Source organism: Styela clava, chromosome 9 (assembly GCF_964204865.1).
Source record: "Styela clava chromosome 9, kaStyClav1.hap1.2, whole genome shotgun sequence".
NCBI classification, from domain to species: domain Eukaryota; kingdom Metazoa; phylum Chordata; class Ascidiacea; order Stolidobranchia; family Styelidae; genus Styela; species Styela clava.
The window spans coordinates 11326182-11347226 of record NC_135258.1 but is presented as its reverse complement, the minus strand read 5'-3'; the positions used below and the strand labels follow the sequence as shown (position 1 = coordinate 11347226).

Here is a 21045-nt window from a genome sequence, read left to right as displayed (position 1 = left end):
TCGGAAATATTTGTTTTATGTTTATTGCCATAAATTCAATCATTGGTGTGTCGATAACCAATAATTAATCGATTTATAGCCGTCGTAAAAGCGCCAGTGAGGCGGCATAGGTGCGCCAGTGTCAGTCATTTTATGACGCTCTGTATGATAATGTTGGAAGTGTTTACTGAACAAACAAGGGTAGGAATAATGATCAAGAAAAATAAAACCGTATTCGTACAAATAAAAACACCCAACAGTAGCTTAGTACAAAGCAATGTAATAATGTATAGATTTATGTTGTTTTAATCCGGCCAAAGATTGGTCGGTCTATTGTTTCATAATTGAATCAACTGTTGAATTACCTTTCCGGCCATTATCGTATAATATTTATTTTTAGGAGATTTGAAACTTAAAATATCTGTACTGTAATTGAATTATTTGATATTTGGCAATTGGCAAAACAATGTTATCTCCAAACGCTAAGGAAACAGAATTTGATAGTACGAAATATTTAGTGTTTTTGTTTTCGTTCAATTCAAAAATTTGACTCCGACGCAAATGCCCGTGAAACGCCCGGACACGCGCATGTCGGAAGGGCTCGGTAACGTGATATACATATACAGCCAAAAATATACATATAGAGCCAATAACTTATACATCATATCAGTATACAACCAACTCGACACATACACGTGGAGCCAGTCAAACGATGTAGGCTACCTAGGCAACAAGTCGATGTTATTTTCATGTATTTGAAATCAGAGGGATAGATTTTGTTCAATTAGCGAAACATCGTGGGAAAGTGGTTGTGCTCTTTCGCTTACAGAAAAATGTTTATAATGGTTAATTCGTACGTACAACAATAGCCAACGTATGATGTCATATTCCTCATCAAATGGCTCATGTCTTGAGTGTAGGATTTACATATTTATTCCGGGGGAGAGTAGAGCCGATAATATGGCTAAATCATATGGCGAACCACGATCCCTCGACTGGTTATCAGTCTAATCCGGGTATGGGATAAGTTAGCCTTTCAATCGTTTCAGATGCAAGGACTTGATGGTGGTGGAGGAAGCTGTAACCGACTAGCGATTTTAATTAGAATATCACAAGTGATTTGTTTTAAGGTAAATTGCTATAATCCAAGTATTATTTAGCGGTTGCCTCTACATGTTACACGAGGGTAGCGATATATATATATACAGAACGAGTTCACTAAAATTTTTTTATCTGCGATTACTAACTTATTGACGTGGTTCACGTCCGGGTACCGTACTGATTTAGAACATATTCAGTAAAATCTAGATAATCGACTACTATGAGGGTTTGGCTCTGGATTCCAGGGACTATCGTGAACATTATATGCACTCATTCTTAGAACAGTTACATAGCGTCATCTTTGAAGCCCATTCACATATTTCAACAGACCCATATGGGTAAGTACAGTATACAAAATCTGGGTAGCAGAAGTTAAGATTGTCATGACAGGTACAACTCTAGTTGCAACATCGAATTATCCCCGCAAACTACAGCCATATAATCACAAAATTTCTGGTCAAATCATCGAAAAAAAACGAGTGAAACAGACTTCGTGTTCTAGTGTAATATATTTTAAAACGGTGATATATATATCTGTATTTCAAATACAAATAAAGTCAAATCAATCAACACAGTTTCAAATTTACACGAAGTGATTGAAGTCACCTTGCAAGATATGTTTCATTGAACTTAGCATGAAATATTTGACATAACCATCCACTCAATGATGATTTTTTCCACAGAAATCTAAAAAACATTCTGATGAATAGGAAGTAATCATAACAATCAGCTACCAGCTATAGGTGTAATTTCTTGTATATGACATTGCTTTCAAAACATCATTTAATACTCAAGGTTTAGTCACATAACTGACGACACAAGTTTGCGAAAACAAACAAGGATTACTGATGATTATAGCAATGCAGTATATGTACAGTGGAGATTTTTAGGAGCTCTCTTGGACAATTCGCAAATAGTCAGACACCGATGCCATTTATGGAAAAAAGCAAGTGACCAAAAAAGCATATCTATTTTCATATATTTACTGATGTAGAAAAACATTCAGAGAAATGGATTGAATATAAAAAGATGCCAATTCCAGGCTTATTCAAATCGAATGGAGAAAACTTTTATCGTCAGTAAATACGAGCATAAATGCCAATGCATATATAAGCATATGACACAAATCTGAGAGATTTAGTCCTGTAGATATATTGCTAGACCAAGATTCAATCAACAGGCAATCAGGGTTGAACAAATGTAAATTATGGGCGATTGCGTATTTGGATTTTTTGCTTATGAAATGCTTCTGTATAAAAACAAACTTGCTGTTGCCACATGAACATTCAAATTCACAATAACATTATTAGATTTTGAAGGTAATTGGTTGATAAAACTACTTATATAAAGTTGATACAAGATGAAAAAATAAATTAGATGTGTTATGAGGTCTTGTGATTCGCTTCTTCAAGTATTGATAAACCCTGAAGATGCTGAGATGAAAAATAAGTCACTGGCCTATAACAGCAAAAGACTTCAACATGAAAATTATTTTTCAATGTTGACGTGCGAGACTAAACAAATTGGACATTTCAACTCGCTCATATTTAAGATGATCATTGAGCAATCAGGCAGACGCATACATAAACAAAATTGTTATAAAAAATGGCAGGATGTTGTATGAGAACAGCTGTAATGGGCAAGGATACAGGAAGAATCACTACTATCATGCAAAAAAAATGATTATTTTATCCATATAATACCTGGAAATGATCAAAAAGTAACAGATTAATTCGACAAAGCAGCTTTTACAGTAAATAGCAGTGATAAAAAATCTAAAATCATTCTCCACAAACATATAGCAAGCCAATTTTACAAATCACATGATTAAATCACAAAAGCAGCATGTTTGAGGTATGCCCCAGGGAAGCTTCTTAGTTCCTCAATTTTTTTTTTTTATATATTCAAAATGCAATAAATTAGAAATGTGAATAAGATGTTAAGTTACAATACATGTACATGTTTATCCTTATTTAACTCAACTGATTTGATATGTTGACAAAATTAATTAAGCCCTATCTATAGAAAAGTATTTCACAAAAATTTACAAAGCCTGTCTAGATTAGGGTCAGGTGTAAAAAATTCGGAAAACTGATAATTACACACAATACAGTATGACAAGTTTTTCCTTTTCATATTGAAATATCTCATTTTACCTAAAAATTGTGTGTTTACTAATTTCTTGAAATTTACCATTGGATAAATGCTTGAATGCATCTCAACTTTTCAATGAGTAGAAATATTTGTCTGTTAGAGCACATACACTTCTTTAAATGAAATACCAAAAAACAATGAAAGCAGCAGTAACTATCAGATATTGCCCAAATGCCACTCCGGTTTCATAACATTTTATTTTACACAATTTAATTTATCAAGCATGCTTCAATCATAAAAGGAACTTCCAATTGATAAAAGTAAAACACTATATTTCTTCTGGAAGCGCATGTAGCAATGTAACAATAATACATTAAACAACGTAGTTTTAACTATCATTTATCCATTTATGCTCTTTGTAAGAATAGATGATGACGTATAAAGTAACTGGGGGTTGAAATTATTGTGTAGCATTCAAATTGGAATGATCTGTCTGTAATTTCTAACAAAACAGTGATGGACATTAGTTTAGCATAACTGGACAATAAAGTGCTGAAAACTAATAAATTCCACCATTAATATCAGAAATAAAATTCTGTATCATGGTATTGTCATGACTGGTGTTGAGAAAAAAAAATGGCTCGAGTATGATGATGGCAGTATTCAGTTGATTTTGCCTATAGTAACATATTACCATTTCTTCGCAGTTCTCAAGTGTGTTGAATAATCAGTAACATGAGTAACACTGAATAATTCATATAATATGGATAAAAAATTCACATTTAAATTAAAATTAATCAAGTTATTTTCATTGATTAAAATTGCTCATTAAAATAATCATTATTAGTCATTGTGCATCGAATCTCTGTGTAAATGTTCATTATCTACTATTAACAAAGACATAAATAAAATATTGAAGATAGTGGGCTGTAATAGAAAACTTACAGAGGAAATGAATATTCAACAACATTTGTAAATATCCATAGAATAATTTTGCTTTCTAAAACAAATATGTGTTACAAAATGGGCCGAGCGTAGAGGGAACATCGAGGGCCCCAGACAAACTTTGAAAAAGCTGCTCTGAGCAATTAAACAAAAATATATTTTCAAATTTCTGTTTACTGAAATAATTTGGGTAATATTGCTTCAAACTAAGATAAAACAAAAGCTTAAAAAGCACCCAATTTTTGTAATATTTTCGAATAATTTTTTTTTCAAACTTTCAACAGTCACAAGTTATTCCTGAAATCGCCGACTTTCAAATTGTCTTGTTATAATCGAATATGATGGTTAATGATGAATTGGGTGTCGAAAAATACCATTATCTAATTTGTTTGCTCGAAGAATTTATGAAGAAAATTTATCAGTGATAGTTAGGAAAACTAATAGCCTAATTCAGTTTTGGAGTAATGGTTTCAGTATCCCCCTCTCGATACAGGCAAGTGATAATCATAGTACCATTAAATAACAAATAAGCTGTACAATATATAATCTCACACCTGGGTCACACTCAGCATCATTTATGACCCTAATTTGGATTTGCGTATAATATTTTTACTTAAAAAGCCTGCGTGAATTACTTAAAATGCCCTATTCTAATAAGACACAAAGAAAAAGATTGCAGTTAGTCTGTTGACGTTGTTTTGCTGCAATTGTTGTTGTTGTGTATGCTATCTGAATTTATTTTTTGCGATGATTCTTCAATAAGAGCAGGTGTTGTGCCATTGAAGTCTTCATCCTTTGCAAAAGCTTCTTTATTCAAATTAAAAGCAAGAAATATGGGCTTGTGATCTCCCATGCACACTTGCTTTCCAATTGTATCATAATTTATATTCGTACCCTGTATGTGAATCAAAATAATTAATGAACGTAAGAACAAGACTTATTTATCTGAAATTCTTTTTAAGGAGTGTTTTCCTTACTATAGGTCTTAACTAGATTTCACACAGGCATGCACTCGGAGCTGGGAAGTTTCCAAGGTTTATAATGAACCAAATTTGTCATGTTCTAGAGAGTCTACGCCTTTTTTATATACTGGGAGGTTAGAGTGGGCAATATATGAGGTATTTCGAAAATATATTGCTTGCTTGGTATAGACAAGTGGCTATTTTTTCTTCAAATGCGACATTGCTTATACAAAAATATATTTCCTATTTTTAACAATAGATGACTTATTAAAAAAATCATTGGTAAAAAAGTAGTAAATTTACATTATGGGAGTTAAAATCTTGACACCATTGTATTCCCGCCAGGCCATCAAGTGAATTTCAAGTTTCAAACATTTTACCTCGTTATTAACCCAGTTCCATGCGTGAGGTGACAAAAACACTCTATCGCACCATGCTGGACATCTTGTCTTCATGTACTCATTTCCTTCACTCAATTTTTCAGAGTATGGATAACTAACGTATAAACAAATGACAGATTTAGACAAATAGAATTTGTGTTGTATTTGTGGTAATGCCTCCATAAACTTCATGCTCACAGCTACTTTTTTATTAATCTCAAATTGGATCTCAAATGGAATATATTTTCAAAAAAGCGAAGGCAGCGATTACCAAACTGAAAGGATTTTTAAATTCAGGAACATTGAAATTTTGTCAAGATAAGTTGAAAATGAATATCAGCATTGTCATCTCGAGAATGTATGTACAGTTTCAAAGCATCAATATATTGATTGCGAGAAGGTACATGGAAAAACTACAATACCATAAAATGCCAAGTTGTATAATTAAGTCCAATAATGAAAGATTGAATATCATTTTACATACGTGGGTGCAAAATTAAATGAAAATTCTTTGAGGTCTGTTAATAAATCTTCGGATTCTCCATTAAATCTTCTCAACTGTGTGAAGAGGAATATTCAATTCATTACAAAGGGACATTCGATTGAATCAATTGTGAACCCATTCACAGTGAAAAACAGTAAAAAAAATACAGGTTTATACTAAATACTTCAGCAAGAGGGAAATTCAATAATTCTTCATTACACACTCTCTTCAATAAATTGGCGCAAGTTTATATGAATAGAAATTCAGCTTAAATATGTTTCTTAAACATAATCATCCTTTGGGGCACCAATCATTGGGGCCTAATCATTTGGGTAGGCAATTCTAAACTGAAAACAGTCTGGCCTTTGCAAAAATAGTTGCTGCTAGTAAAGAGCTTCGGACATGTCTCATAAAAATATAATAGTTGTAAACACTCACATGTTCGTAGTTGCCATTTTTATGCAGCAACTTTTGATCATATTGAAACACTTTCTTTTCGATCATCAGTAACAAATGATCGTTATTGGCATCAGAATCATCATCACCTGATACAGGTGCTCTGTATAAAAGTCTCAAAATATCATCATTGTCTTGAGACCTTATGACTTGCTGTTTACTTGAAGCACATAATTTCTGGAATTAAAAAAATAATTTTATGTATTATAAAGTTAAGCTTGTATATAGTCCATCGTTTAACTTGTATGGGTTATTTACATAGGAATACTAACAGGAGTTCCTTGCTGAGGTTATGAACTATTATGAGTGAAAAATATAAATCGAAAATATTAACCGATAGTTACGAAATCAGTATAAATCAAAGTTTCTCAAAATGGGCCATCAGTTCTCTGTGGGGCCATAAACATGAGCCTTCACTAAGTACAATTCGATAGTACTACATCCATTTTAAGTAAATGCACTGTAACTTTTTCAATTTAACTAAAATGCATTTCTTTTTTGCTTCCATTTTTTGTTTTTCCAGTATTAAACTTGAGGCATGAAATGACTGATGGAAAGGCATTATGAGCAAAACTATTTTCATAGAAGAGCACAAATATTTAAAGACTTTAAATAGAATTTCATATTTCCCTAGCACAGCATAGTTATATGCATGCCACAGCATCCTGCACAGATAACAAGCATGGATTGGGCTAAACATTTCAATGTTCGAGTAGTGTGAATAAGAATAGTGATGGGTTCAGCATCTCTCTTGTATTCATTGGCATTTCCTGACTAACCCATGAATAGGGAAATGAACAATGTGAACTTCAATGAAAAGAACAATAAAGAATTTACTCATACTTCCATTCTATACATTCACCAGTGCTTAGTAGCAGGGCGTTGCCAGGGGGGAAATGTAAAGAAGTATTTTTCTGTATCATACAATTTTTTGCAGATTGAAACGCTTTTTATTTTTAGACCTCTCAAGACTCAAAGAGGCCAGACCCAATAGCTGTTACAAGTCCAACTTGGCAACAAAGAATTTCGGAATCCCCCCTTTGAAAATTCCTGCTTAGTAATTCTAAATCAGAATTTTCTTTTTTTTATCAATAATACAGTTTCACTATGGCAGCACATGTATTTATGTATATAACTCTTCTTTTGCATTTCCAACCTATTATTCACTTATTGCTATTCATTGTTGTAATTTGAACTAACGATTACCTGGACTAATGCTTTGATGTCCAGTCTGAAATTGAAATCACCGAAAATAAAGTAATTTCCATTGGGTGGCGGATCTGATTGAACCCTGAGAAAAAATAAAGCATGAACATATGGTGCGGTAAAGAATATTATACTAACATGTTTCATTTGGATTATTCCAATATGGTTTCAAGAATTAAAAAACAAGCTAGATATCAAATATCAACAGAAGTCGTATAAATGTATCGATAGCGATGAGTGTTATAATAATATTTTCTTTGTGAATGATTGCAAAGATTTCATAAAAGATACACAACTCAGAATTGGAACATAGTAATGCAAATGAACTGAATTCAAAAGCAGGATTTTAATACAATATAAAACGACATACAGGTACAGCAACAACACCTAACATTGGTACATTGTATGTTAATTATATATTAAACCCCCAAAAATGGTTTAAAAATAACAAGCAAATCATTGACACATATTTTGAAGTAACACTTATAATAAAAAGAACCGAAGTTTTGTTGAAGATAATAATTACGTGCATGACAAATGATGAAACTCCATTACACACCTTTGTAGTACGAATTTAAGTGCTCTTTTCCTACTCCTTGAATATGAGGATGGACTACTTTGTATCGCAACTAAATTGTTGTCATCATGGAACAAATGAATATTGACAAATTCGAAAACCCTGAAAAAAAAAGAATTTTTATTTTTTATTTTCAGTGATTAATATACGAGGATGGATGTAATGATTTAATTAAAACCCAAATGACAGATGTGATTCATTTTCTATACGATAAAATTGTTCAATTGACAGGAACAACGCATACACTGTCATACATGTCATGATGTATTGGAAAGAAAAATGAACTTCAGTGACATTGAAATACAACAAGGAAAAGGCCATATAGGCTATGCACATGCACTTTCACGCGAGCTTGATTCTGTGCACATAAACGATATTATTGAGATTGAATGTCTACTACAGCGATTCGTAGTAGTCCTAAATGCAGAACTAAATTTTCATGAAAATAATCTGAAATTTTGCGTCGCACTCAAATCTATCTGATAATGTGAAACTTTACTTTTTACTAAGTTTAATATTCGTAGTAATCTTAAATGCAGGACTAAATTTTTAGGAAAATAATTTGAAACCTTGCGTCATATCTGATAATGTAAAACATTACTTTTACCAAGTTTAAACTTCGTAGTAGTCCTTAATGCAAGACTAAATTATTAGGGAAATAGTTTCGTGTTTTGAATTTCGTGTCACACTCAAACCTATCTGACGATTTACTACTGCATTGTGATTTGTGACTACAGTTTGGGAACCACTGTGATAATGTTTATTCAAATTACTACATTCCACATTTTGGAAGATAGCTCTTATATTTACACTTATCAAGGTGAAGAACTTGCTGGCTTGAATAGAATTTTACCTTCAATACCTCAAATATACAAATTATTAATTCGTTAGTAATATCTACCTCTTTTGCAGTTATACCCTACACACAGAAAGAAAAATACCTAACGACAGAACATTTAAATGGAATACGGTAATAGAAGGAAGAACCACTGTCCAAAGACAAAATGTTATAAAAATATATAAAAAAAAATTCCGTTAGTCTAATTCCCAAAAGAGTTTGACATGACTATGTACATATTCTAACTCATAATATACAGATACATAAATAAGTTTAGACCACAGTGACGACGACGACACATATGACTCACAAGTCACAATCACAAAGAATGAGTGCATTTTTCATATAAAATTCTCTCTATCATTTCCATTAATTTTTTTAACTCATACTTCACACACATTGTCTTGTGTATCATTGTCAAGCATGGGGTTCTATATACCTTGCACGAAAAATGTTTAAATAGGAGTCTGGAAATTTGATAACGAATAATGCTGGCAATATTTTCAAATTAAAAAAGTAACAAGAAGCTTTATATCCAAAAAAATTTACATAATAAATACGAGTTAATGCATTTTTTAATAAATTAAAGCATTTGGGAAAATGAGATATTGATTACTTGCTAAGTTAATTGAATTTTGAAGCAATACTACTAGACACGGCTAAATCTTGTTACTTTTCAAATACACAAAAACGAATTAAACTAATTTAGTGTGAGTAAGATTAAAATATGCCCTGTATTGAAAATACGTTTTGTATGGTCCAAATAATCCTATTCGGTCATGGTTAATATATCAAATATTACAGAGCTACTGAAGCAATATATCAAAACATTGCTTCAAAATTAATTAAATTAATTTAGATCATAAGAGATAAAAACGTTTCAACGAAATTTTTCATAATACTACAGTGTTAATAGTCTCATTAACCATATTAAGGATTCACTACATTCTATATTTATTGAAAAATGTATTATTATATCAATTTGACTATGCATTTTACTAATGCACTCCTTAGTAATAAAAAATGCATTGAGAATGAAATATTATTAATAACATCTTCAATAACATAATGATTTATTTTATTATTGAACATACACACAATTGGAAGGAATTATATAATAAATAAATCACAAACTATGTGTTTTAGAAATTACAGAAACGATAGAAAATAATGTTCTATCTCATACATAGGACCTGGGAAGGCGAAAACTGAACAATCTGCCATTGTGAATACAATATATATTCATATAATACTTTTGAATTTAAATATTCGATATAGGATATAGTGTAAATTGTGCCATTTTTAATTAAGAACATGTAAATATATATTCAATGAATTGAGTAAAGTTAAGACAAATCGTGATTTGATTGGTTTCCTATTTTCATAAATTTGACAAAAGTTTTTGTTTTACTATGAAAATGAAATCCCTATAAATGACATCTATTTGACTGCTTTAGGTAATAAAATCATAACACCAAATATACAGTATCTAATCCTAAAGAGATTCTAAAATTTAATTTAATTTGCATTACAAAGCATACAATCAATATTGACAAAACTTTGGTCAATCACACAGAAATAAATCATGGAATTTAAAGTTTGTGACAGACCAACATCTTGTGCAAGTTGGGAATGAAAGTGAAGCCAAAGAACCTATCTATTAAAAAATTACAATCAATTTATATTCAACCACTCCACCATAGTATTTCCATTCTCACAAATACTATCATTACAGCAACAAATAAAAAATATGATGAAATAGCGACAGGATGGTTTTAATGATGCATATGACAGACGTCAGGAAGTTATTACGGCATCACAATTATTAAACCTTACTAACGAATACTATGGGAAACATAATGGGAGGCTCTATCATAACGATGGCGTAGTAGTTAACACGCTGTCCCAGTAAAAACTTTTTTTGGTTGTACAATATAATGCACACTGGTGATCACAGTCTACAGGTTCATATATTGAGATTTATATGATGGAATTCTGATTTAAAATTCATTCAAATTTTAAATATAATATATATCTGGATATACTATACAATTTTTTACAAATTTTTTATATATATATATATACATCAAAATATATTAAGTAAATCATTTAACTCAGTTCTTGAAAAGAATAAATTCTATTCAGAAATAAAGTGCTTACGCATACCTGACTTACTAAAAATAAAATGAATATAAGTGATCAGAATTTTGCGAAATAAGTAATAAATAAAAGCCAAAATTTAAAAAATTTCTATACGTAAAATTATTTTTCAAAAATTAACCTGGCACATTAGAACCACAGAAGTTAAGTCAGGCTTATTATTTTCCAACCAGTACAGCAATCATGCTCAAATCATAAGGAATACACAAAGACAGAAGATATTCAAAAATATGATATAAGAAAAATATATTTAATGAAAATAAATCTTACTTGTTTTTTATTTTCCACCTCACTCTTGAGTACCCTTTTCGTGACCATTTGCACTGAAAAAGAGAAAACGAGTTACTGGTAATAACTTCAAAAAAGATATGACTGGCTCACTGTAAATCGTTTAATTAACCTAACAGGATTAAACAAATACTGTCAGACATTATAGCAATAAAGACAAGCAAAAATCAATTGATGAGATCGAATCCCAAGAGATGAGTAGGGATTAGCATACAACATTTTTAAATCAAGATCAATACGAAGCACAATGAAGTTTGTCTGATCCAATACATTGGATTTCCTCTAAAATTAGGAATTTAAAATAAAGAAGTGTATATGAGATTATTAAAATTCCTAACATTAATGAAAGAATTGTGCTATTGATTGAATTTTTGCGGGACCGACTACTCTATGTTTCTGTACCAATATGCATATAATACAAGGATGCAGTAGCAAAAATAAAGAAAATAATTCTAAGTGATTTGAGAGTCTTGCTGGCGGCTTGCTGCTCACTGACTCTTTCTGAATCTTTATTAATAAAAGAGATGGTGTACATTCAGAAAAGTGACCAAATTTTGAAAAGACATATTCTTGGAAAAATTGATGTGAATTTGTAAAAACAAAATTTGACACATAAAATGATTTTACTGAGTAGCAGTCCCAATAAATATTTCAAATCAAAACGAATGAAAATTTTATTGTTCAACTAACAGTGAAGAGTATACATGTGCCTGCAGATAATAAATGGAAACACTCAATTATACTCACATCTGGGAAATAACCTTGTTCAAATTTTTCTTTAATAAAGTCCCAACGCTTTTCGAGATCTTTATCATATACCTCTATACCGTGTGCAGGAGAGAATTCTTTTTCTGAAAAAATGGTACCATATTAGTTTGCAAATATTTCTTCATTAAGAATGTGTGAATGATTCAAATTCGAACTCAGGTGGGGCATCAAACATGGATATATATATATATATGATTGTCGACATATTTTTGGTATATGTTATTTTTTCATGTACTAAATTACTGACTATGGTATTACCTATGTTTCGAGTAAAATTGCTAAATAATAATATAAAGCCATTCAGCAAAATGATAATATATTGACAATTTCAACATTCAAAACGAGTATTATATATTTCCATACAGGGAGTCCTCGGGTTACGACAGTCGCGACTTACGATGTTTCGAGGTTACAAACGCTGTTTCGAGGTTACGAAAGCAATTTACGAACATATACAGATATAAACGATAATACTGTACTGTAACATCTAAGCCCATAAACTGGATCATTGTGATCAAGAAAATCAGTGCTCTGGTCTCATTGGTTTTCGTTATTTACATCGTAAATGACGTGACCAATAGCGAACTATTACGATTATGAACGAATAATCACTAAGCTTCAGTCACATGGTACAGTACAGTACTGTACACAGTTTCAGTGATAATGTACGTCATTTTGTTTGTTTAAGCCGTTTTTTTCGTAACTTGTTTGATTGTTTTTTTTTTCTTTTGCCCTTTGTTATGGACTCAAAGCAAAAAAAGATGTTAAGATACTGTACAGTGTTTGCTTTTATTCACGTGATGTGGAATTGTTTTCTGTTTTTCTAATAAAGTTCTTATTTGCATTATTTGTACATTTTCTTAGTGTACAGTACCATACTTTACAATACAGTACGATGTGTATAGAGTAATTCATGCACTGTACCACTGTACAGTATAATGTTCAGACTTACACTGAAATTCGCCGAGTCTCAGGAACGGAACTGCGTCGTAAGTCGAGGACTCCCTGTATATTTACTTTTTCATGTCATGAATAATGAAAGTGTTTGAATGACAACTAAATCAGATGTGCAGATTCCAAGTTCAATACAACTATTTGAAAAACTTGGCCACATGAGAAAGCTTCCTTTACTTAGGTATTATGATTTCAACTGAAAATTATGGCAAGCTAAATAATATACATCATTAACTTACTGTCATAATTCCATATAGATGTTCCATCCAGAGATTTGTGGACAAAGTAAAAATTCCCAAGTGCCTGAAAAAATGAAAATATTTTTGAATTTGGAAAATTCTTTTGTGTAAAAATTAATTCAATCCAGAGTGAGAAATGAGAGAATTTAACAAAATTTTTAAAACGAATAGTCACAAAACTCTTACTTCAGAAATTTTAAGTGTCAATTTTTAAATACACTGGGCTAAAATAGTATGCTTTTCACATATTTCATAACTACAGCTTTGACAGAAAGTAATCAATAGAGAATAATCCATCAAGCTTGTCCTTCTTTCATTTAGAAAGAGATACAAACTTAATCAAATGATGTTTTAAATCTTATTTTACACTTTTGGCATCCTCATGGCTATTGATAATATAATTTATGATCAAGCCTTTTTCATTTTTATGAAAGGAATACTCAAGGCTTAAACTACCGTAATCCAAAAACTTCTAAGATTAATTGTAAATCCCAATAGCAATTTCAATTAATACTTAAGGAGTTGATGAAGAAGAAAATCAATTTCAAATACAATTCTCAATTATTTTATTGATTTATTTCGATCACATTTTTCTATAGATTTTCTAAGTCCTACCGTATATTGCTCCACGGAATCAAAATCTTCATCGAGATAACCACGGACCGTGTCAAAATCTTCAAGTACATGCAATGCCAATATTTTCCTAAGAAAAGATAATCGTTTTAATATATATATTGTTGATTGATTCACTGATTATTATTAAACTGTATACTGAATTACTGATGAAATGTATTATTCGAAGTACAGTTTGTCTCTTCATCTTACAATTAAAAAAATTCTCCCAAAGTCAAAGGATAAACATTTTAAAATTGTGAAGAGAATTTATAAAATCCCTGTAAATAACCAATGAAGGAAAGTTGAGTGGAACAACAGAAGATCTATCACCTGCAGTTTAAATAGGTAAATTCATCTAAGAATAATAATTCTTCGCAAAGCATGGTATGCTGATGATCACTCTACAGATCATGCTCGGCCACAGAATATTTTAATGTGAGAATGAAATAATAGTGAATGCAAATTCTAATTTCCTATTCTATCACTGGAATTCAAATTTGTTTGAAGCATGGATATGTGGTTGTACGAATACATTGTCTTTGTGAAAGTAGTTTCCATTTCAACAGAGTTCTCTAGGCAATACTCTCTTGTAAGGATTTAGATACTATGATCTATAATTTGCATAAAAATTTTCATTTATTTTAGAATATGTTCGAGTACAAAAAATGATCTGAGTTAATTATCTATACTTTACTGATTAAATATACTAAATCATTATTTGGAACAAGAATGAGGGTTTTTCGATAGAAAAGTTGTAAATTAAAGAAGTATATATATTAATAAACACAAAACTTCCAGAGGCATGGGAATATCTAATTATAATAAAATAATATTAGAAACACACATCAATATTATTCTAGAAAAGAGAGTGTTGTATAAAAAGTAATAATATATGTTTCTTATTTTCCACTTTACTCTCGAGTCTCGAGTATACAAGCAGCATTCAAATTTAAAAATATATGACACAATGCTCATAAAACCTCCAATAAGATGATAGTATAATATAATCTATTACTCTCACACACAGTAACTTACTCAATAAAAGCATCAACATGAGACATTGACGATTTATAATCTTTACCACCAACTTCCTGGAAGTGTAGTGCAATGAAATGCGGAGATCGAGACTCGATCAACTGAAAATAAAAATACACTTGAATATCACATAACATGATAAACAATTTGCTTTATAAAGTACCAGTAATACTCGGCTCCAGTAATACTCGGCTCGTAATAAATTGGGTAGGCAATGCCGACTTGGAAACATTCCAATCCTTTCAAACAATAGTAGCACTTACATATTGTTAAATATCAGTGGCCATTTGTATTGAGCCTAGTTTGGAGCAAAATATGAGAATAAACGTCATATAAAAAAATCCATATTTTATTACATAAACAATATTTATGTTGTTACCATTGATTTCAGAATGCCAATATCAGAAAAGGCAATGAATTGTATTCAATAATTTAATACATATCCTTATACTTTTATAGCCCACTGACATTTCTAAACAAGATTTCATTTTAAATTTTTAAACATGATATAAACATTTAACACACTAGTTCATAATACCTTGATGAATTCTTGTATCCAGGCATCTTCAAGGCCAGAGAGCTACAAAAAAGTAGTATGAAATGATTATATTTGTATTTATATTATATATTTATATTAGGCCTATATAACTTTACTTGTTTCAAAATAGTCAAAGACAACATAAAGTCAGTGAGTTATATCAGGGATAAAAAAGATGATGATTCGCCAGCCTAATTGTATGGCAAACCACAGCTGCTTAAAACTCTTATGTCAAATTTGGGAGTTGTTAATTTTTGTCAGAAGTATGGAATGATGGTGGAGGAAGCCATAACCCACCAACCGTTTCATGACAGAAAAAAAATCCAGCGATCCTCACGCATAATATCTCCCAAGGGATTTAAGCCTGCAAATCTGCAGACTTATCAGAGATGTGATGACAGGCGCACTCCAAGCGATTTGCAGGATGCGCTAGCCGCTAACCCACATATGTAAAAAATTAATAAAATACAACCTCTACATAATTACAAGAAATCAAGTCTCTAGCCCAGAGGTGTGCAAACTTTATTGCATGAGGGCCAGATACAAGTAACTGGTAGAAGCCGCGAGCCGCACCTTTATTTGGGATACCCTTTCTAGTAGTTGCAGGCACAAAAAATATTAGGGGTCCCAGCGGAAATGATGAGTTAAAACGCATAAATTTCTGAAAAAAACTAATATTCAAATTCATTGACACACAGACTTCAAACAAATTCAGTGAGAAACCCTTTTTCATAACATTGTGTATTTTGCAACAGAGTTTGTTAGCTAGTTTTGCTAATATGGCAGTGGTACTCAGGTACTGGTATAGACTTTGCAACGCAAAAGGATTAGAATTGCTCGCACATACGAGATTATTTAAACTAAAAACTTGTGTCCTGGGGGCACCATTTAAAATTGGCACTTCTCCGCGGGGCGCAGTTTACACAACCCTGCTCTAGCCAAAACCTGTATTTATGTTTTATATATCTACTTTTTTTTAACACATCATAAAAATAGTATTCGACCTGGCTAAATAATCTATTTCGAATTAAAAAGTTTCAAAAGTGATTACCATAATGAGGTGAAGTAGCGTCTTAAATAAAACTAATTTGGGTGCTCCCGAAGTATGCGAACCAAGATGGCGGACATCGGATCGTAACATGAGTAACAGGTTAGGGTTAGGCGATAATTTTTTTCCAATTTTCCTTATTTTAGTCCTATTATCAGTTCGAAGACTAGCCAAGAGCCTCCCGTAGTATTTATACCTAAAATTATGGCCTAACCCTACCCTAGTACACATATTACATTCCGATGTCCGCCATCTTGGTTCGCATACTTCGGGAGCCCCCTAATTTGATCAATTCTAGATTTCAAAGTGCTTTGCAAGATAGCATACTGAGTTTCGCATTTATAACAAATCACATTTATCATATCTGGTAATTACCAGTGTACAACATACTTCTCTTAAAAATGATAGCATTCACTTACATCTTCAAACAAGGTTCCAACATTTGCCGTTATGATTAAAAATGATACATCGTCTAAGGTTTCGCCATCAGTATGATTGCTCATTTTGGCATTAACGTAATAGATACAAAGTTACACATTTAAAAAAAAATTATGCTATTATATTATTTAATGATTCATTCTGTCAATAGAGAAATTAAATCAGAAGATAAATGATCTAGCTCACTATGTAAATATGAGAATCTATGAAAGATGGGCACACAAAAATTAAAAAAAATTTTATATATATAAATTTATTTCAAAGATGTATTATTTATGATTTTAGATTTTTAGAAAACAGCATTACATAATCAGATATATAAGATTATGGTATTTAAAAAGAGTAGATTACCCACCCTAAGGTAATCAACTACAATAACCCAATTAATTATATTATTAAAAAGAGGTGGGGTGTTATAGGGCTATACAAACTTTTCGAGGCGCAGTTCTCACCACTTCATGGCAGCTCCTGCCACGAACGAACCGCGGCAGCTCTTTCCATGGTTTTATAGCGCTATTCTGTATTCAGTAATCAGTATTAACGGTATATTCACAAACTAATGTACCAAATTCTAATTGATCATGCGGAAATATATCTACTTAAACCCTAACCCTAACCCCAAATCCATCAACACTGTATCCATAAGAAAAACGTTCCAACTTACTAAATATTTGTCACCATAAGGGACAGCCCTGTGCTTACGGCCCGCCTGCCGCGGTTACGGCAGCAAAATTTTACCAGCCATTGGTTTTCAATTTGCTGCCGCGGTAACGGCAGCTCGACATTGGTTTGTGGCAGCTAAAAAGTCAGTCGCCATAGGTTTGGCCGTAGCGGCCATGGTATGGAAATACCGCCATGGTTTTGCGGCAGCTGCAGATGCCATAGAATACTTAAAACTGCACTTGAACTTTTCGCCCCACTAACTTTTTCGACAACAAAACGGCTTGAGTTATAAATCTGCATTGGGGGTTGTTTAAAAATTATAAATACATGAATTTATAGGGCATTTGATCATAGTTGGGGGATTACAGGGTTAAGATTGTCCCGCAGTTATATTTATAAGACTGTAATTTATATTTGCTTCAATATAATTGTTTTCAACTGTGATCTTCAGTATTTGTTTTAATACTACTGTACTAATCATCATACATGCTGGTGTATTTTATGTTTATTACACCCACATCTGAACACTTCGAAAATATGCATTAACATGTTTCCCAAACTCACATTTAAACATTGCTGTAACTAAAACTACATGGGGACTACCGTATGTATAATAGTTTTCACTACAATCGCATCTAAATATTGCAAAGTTTGCGTGATTGCTGTATTCTGGTAATGCATACGCTAGCACACATTCATCATTCTGTCATTATGTTTTCAATAAAACATCAAAATTACATTGTGAGGTCAAGTGGTACCTATGTAGGCCTATAATGTATTATCAGGTTTAATGCCAGCACATCAAAACACACACAAAAAAGTAGCACGGCATTCTAACATTGCTGAAACTATGTTGAATTCGTGCATTATAGACGTCAAGACGGGGATCTTATAAAAGATTAGAAACTAGTTATAGCCTAGCTGTATAGTATTTATTTTAGGCCTAACTCGATGACTGTTGTATTATTTTAGTTGACGAGAAAATATATCTCCTTTCCTCTCTCCTGTTTTTTGGAGTCTTGAATCCTGTTCGCGCTCAACACTAATAACTATCCGTCAGAAAAGATATTCCAAACTCCTCAGCGTCAGCGCCGAAAGACGATTAGATATTTGCTCAACAGTGCCACTGTGTGATGCATAGAGAGATTTTATTTCCAGAAAACAATGTTTTAAAATAAAATAAACACAGATAATATCACAGATTTTTATTGAAATACAGGGCAGTGGATAATTTAAACATTGAGTTTTGTAGGTCAGTATGAAACACCAACATTGGGCCTATTTTTTGGAAGTTAGAGAGGTATTAGGGTTATTGTTGAGTTGAAAGGAAGAGAGCGATTTAGTATTTTGTCAACCAAAGTGTTGGTATGGACAGGAGGGAGCGATACGCCAAAATATTCTCATAAGAATGCTTGCGACAGCAAAGAAATTGGCCTATAACTATTTGAATCGTATTTACATCCCTTCTTATGCGGTGGCACCACCTTTGCTATTTCTAAAATCTCAGCGTACACACTTCCACGGAATCTTTGATTAAACATTGGTGACAAAACAAATTTGGCAATTTTATAGGTATATCATCGCTACCGACAGCTTTACTCGCGTCCAAATTTCCAATTTGTTTCTCTATTTCCACTGGAGTAGTATCATGGAGAAATAAAGGCTCCTTACTGCTTGGTCCCAGGATTTTCACGGATCTGTAACAACAGGACATATTCTTACATGACCAATATTTACTAGTGGCCCGAAAGTGTTAATCTTACAGAAAATGATTTGAAGATTAAGGTATTTCAAACAACTATAGCAGATTTTCTTTACAACTACGAAATTTCCAATCGCCAGCTTCCGGAATTTGGAAGTGAACTCCAACTAGTGCTCAATGCTCTTTCGATCACGAAATTGAAATAGTCGATGAAATAATAAATATGACTAACATTGATAGCTAGTATATCGATGATAAATAAAGCACAGCCGGTGTTACCAAAACGATTTCATTTGCCGACGTTTCGAATTTCTATTCAGAAAAACTTCATCAGGCCAAGATATGGCAAGCACAATATTGTATATTGTTCTTTTTCCCCCTGTGTATATATATAATATTGTGCTTGCCAGTGGCGGCGCGTGGTCATTTTGACAACCGGGGCAAGCTACTGCGGGACCAAGTCACCCCCATCTACGGGGACAGGATGAGCGCTGTAAGTTCTCCCATCATTTTATGAGTATAAAAACCATTCCATCGGTAACAACCAATCGGCAAAAGCGACAATTTTTACGATAAGAAAGTGTCTTTAAAACCGGTCCAAGTCAAGGGATTAATAAATATAGACATAGTTTATTTTGAAACCTCTTTCAAAAGGAAAGGCAATATTTACCCAGATAAATACAATGACTTAACAGAAACTTCGGGAAAGCAGACAAAACCTAAAACAAGGTTTAAAACGTTACTATGAAGAAAGGAAAGGTAATGCAAAGATAAGGACATGCGTCGCTCACTCATAGATATATATGCTGCTAGACTTCTACTGCTTGAACATATATGCAACACGCCGCGGTTTCTTGGAAGCAAAATGCTCAATAACGCGCTGATTAAAGTCATGCATCCCAGAAATAACGTCTCTGTGAATGAATAAAACAGCCAAGGAATTTAATCTATCTTGCTTCATTGTGTTTCTGAGATACGTTTCAATACGCTTCAGCGTGCTGAATGTTCGCTCTGCGTCGGCGGAAGAAATAAGCGTCGTTAAAATGATGTCCAGAAATTTTGCAGACGCCCCAAAGGTAGTTACTAGAGTGTTATCTATGAGGAACCCATAGAGCGCGCAAGTTGATGTGATGTTCAAAAAAGTTTGATTGGTGTATATACATCGCAATTCATTTTCCAATTTACCCACGTTTATCATGGGGTAAAATTTGGAGACAGTAGCCAACAAATGGATGGGAAATTGACGTGCAAATTTTGAAAAATTTTTGGGGTTCATCAAAGAGAACGCGACAAGGTGTTCAGTACGCAGACGATCGCCTATTTGATTCACCAGAATGTCACAGCATTCCTTTGCAGACAAAATCAAACGCTGCGTTGTTTGCCCGCGGCGTAAAGAAGCACTCCATGTGTCGTCGTATTTTATTGTTTCCCGGATACGAGATACAGCATCGCAGAAGTCTGAAATACACGACTGCACAACGCTCCATCCATTAGCCTTGACTGCAATGCGCCGTATAATACATCCACGTGATAGAATATTGTGGAGAAAAAAGCGAGAAAAAATGAAAACTCATC

At 32.5% G+C, this 21045-nt stretch overlaps 1 protein-coding gene across 1 annotated transcript; it reads right to left on the bottom strand.

Annotated features, from left to right (window-relative positions):
• Positions 1–1570: 1570 nt before the first annotated feature.
• On the bottom strand, positions 1571–17243 carry LOC120338839 (inositol polyphosphate-5-phosphatase A-like). The gene is made up of 13 exons (XM_039406804.2): positions 17087–17243; positions 15620–15661; positions 15082–15182; positions 14047–14134; positions 13432–13495; positions 12218–12321; positions 11453–11505; positions 8167–8286; positions 7608–7692; positions 6384–6578; positions 5946–6019; positions 5462–5576; positions 1571–5014 (listed from the first exon to the last, which is right to left on the bottom strand). The coding sequence occupies exons 1-13, from the start codon at positions 17168–17170 to the stop codon at positions 4799–4801; spliced, it is 1341 nt and encodes a 446-aa protein (XP_039262738.2). The 5' UTR covers positions 17171–17243; the 3' UTR covers positions 1571–4798.
• Positions 17244–21045: the final 3802 nt, after the last annotated feature.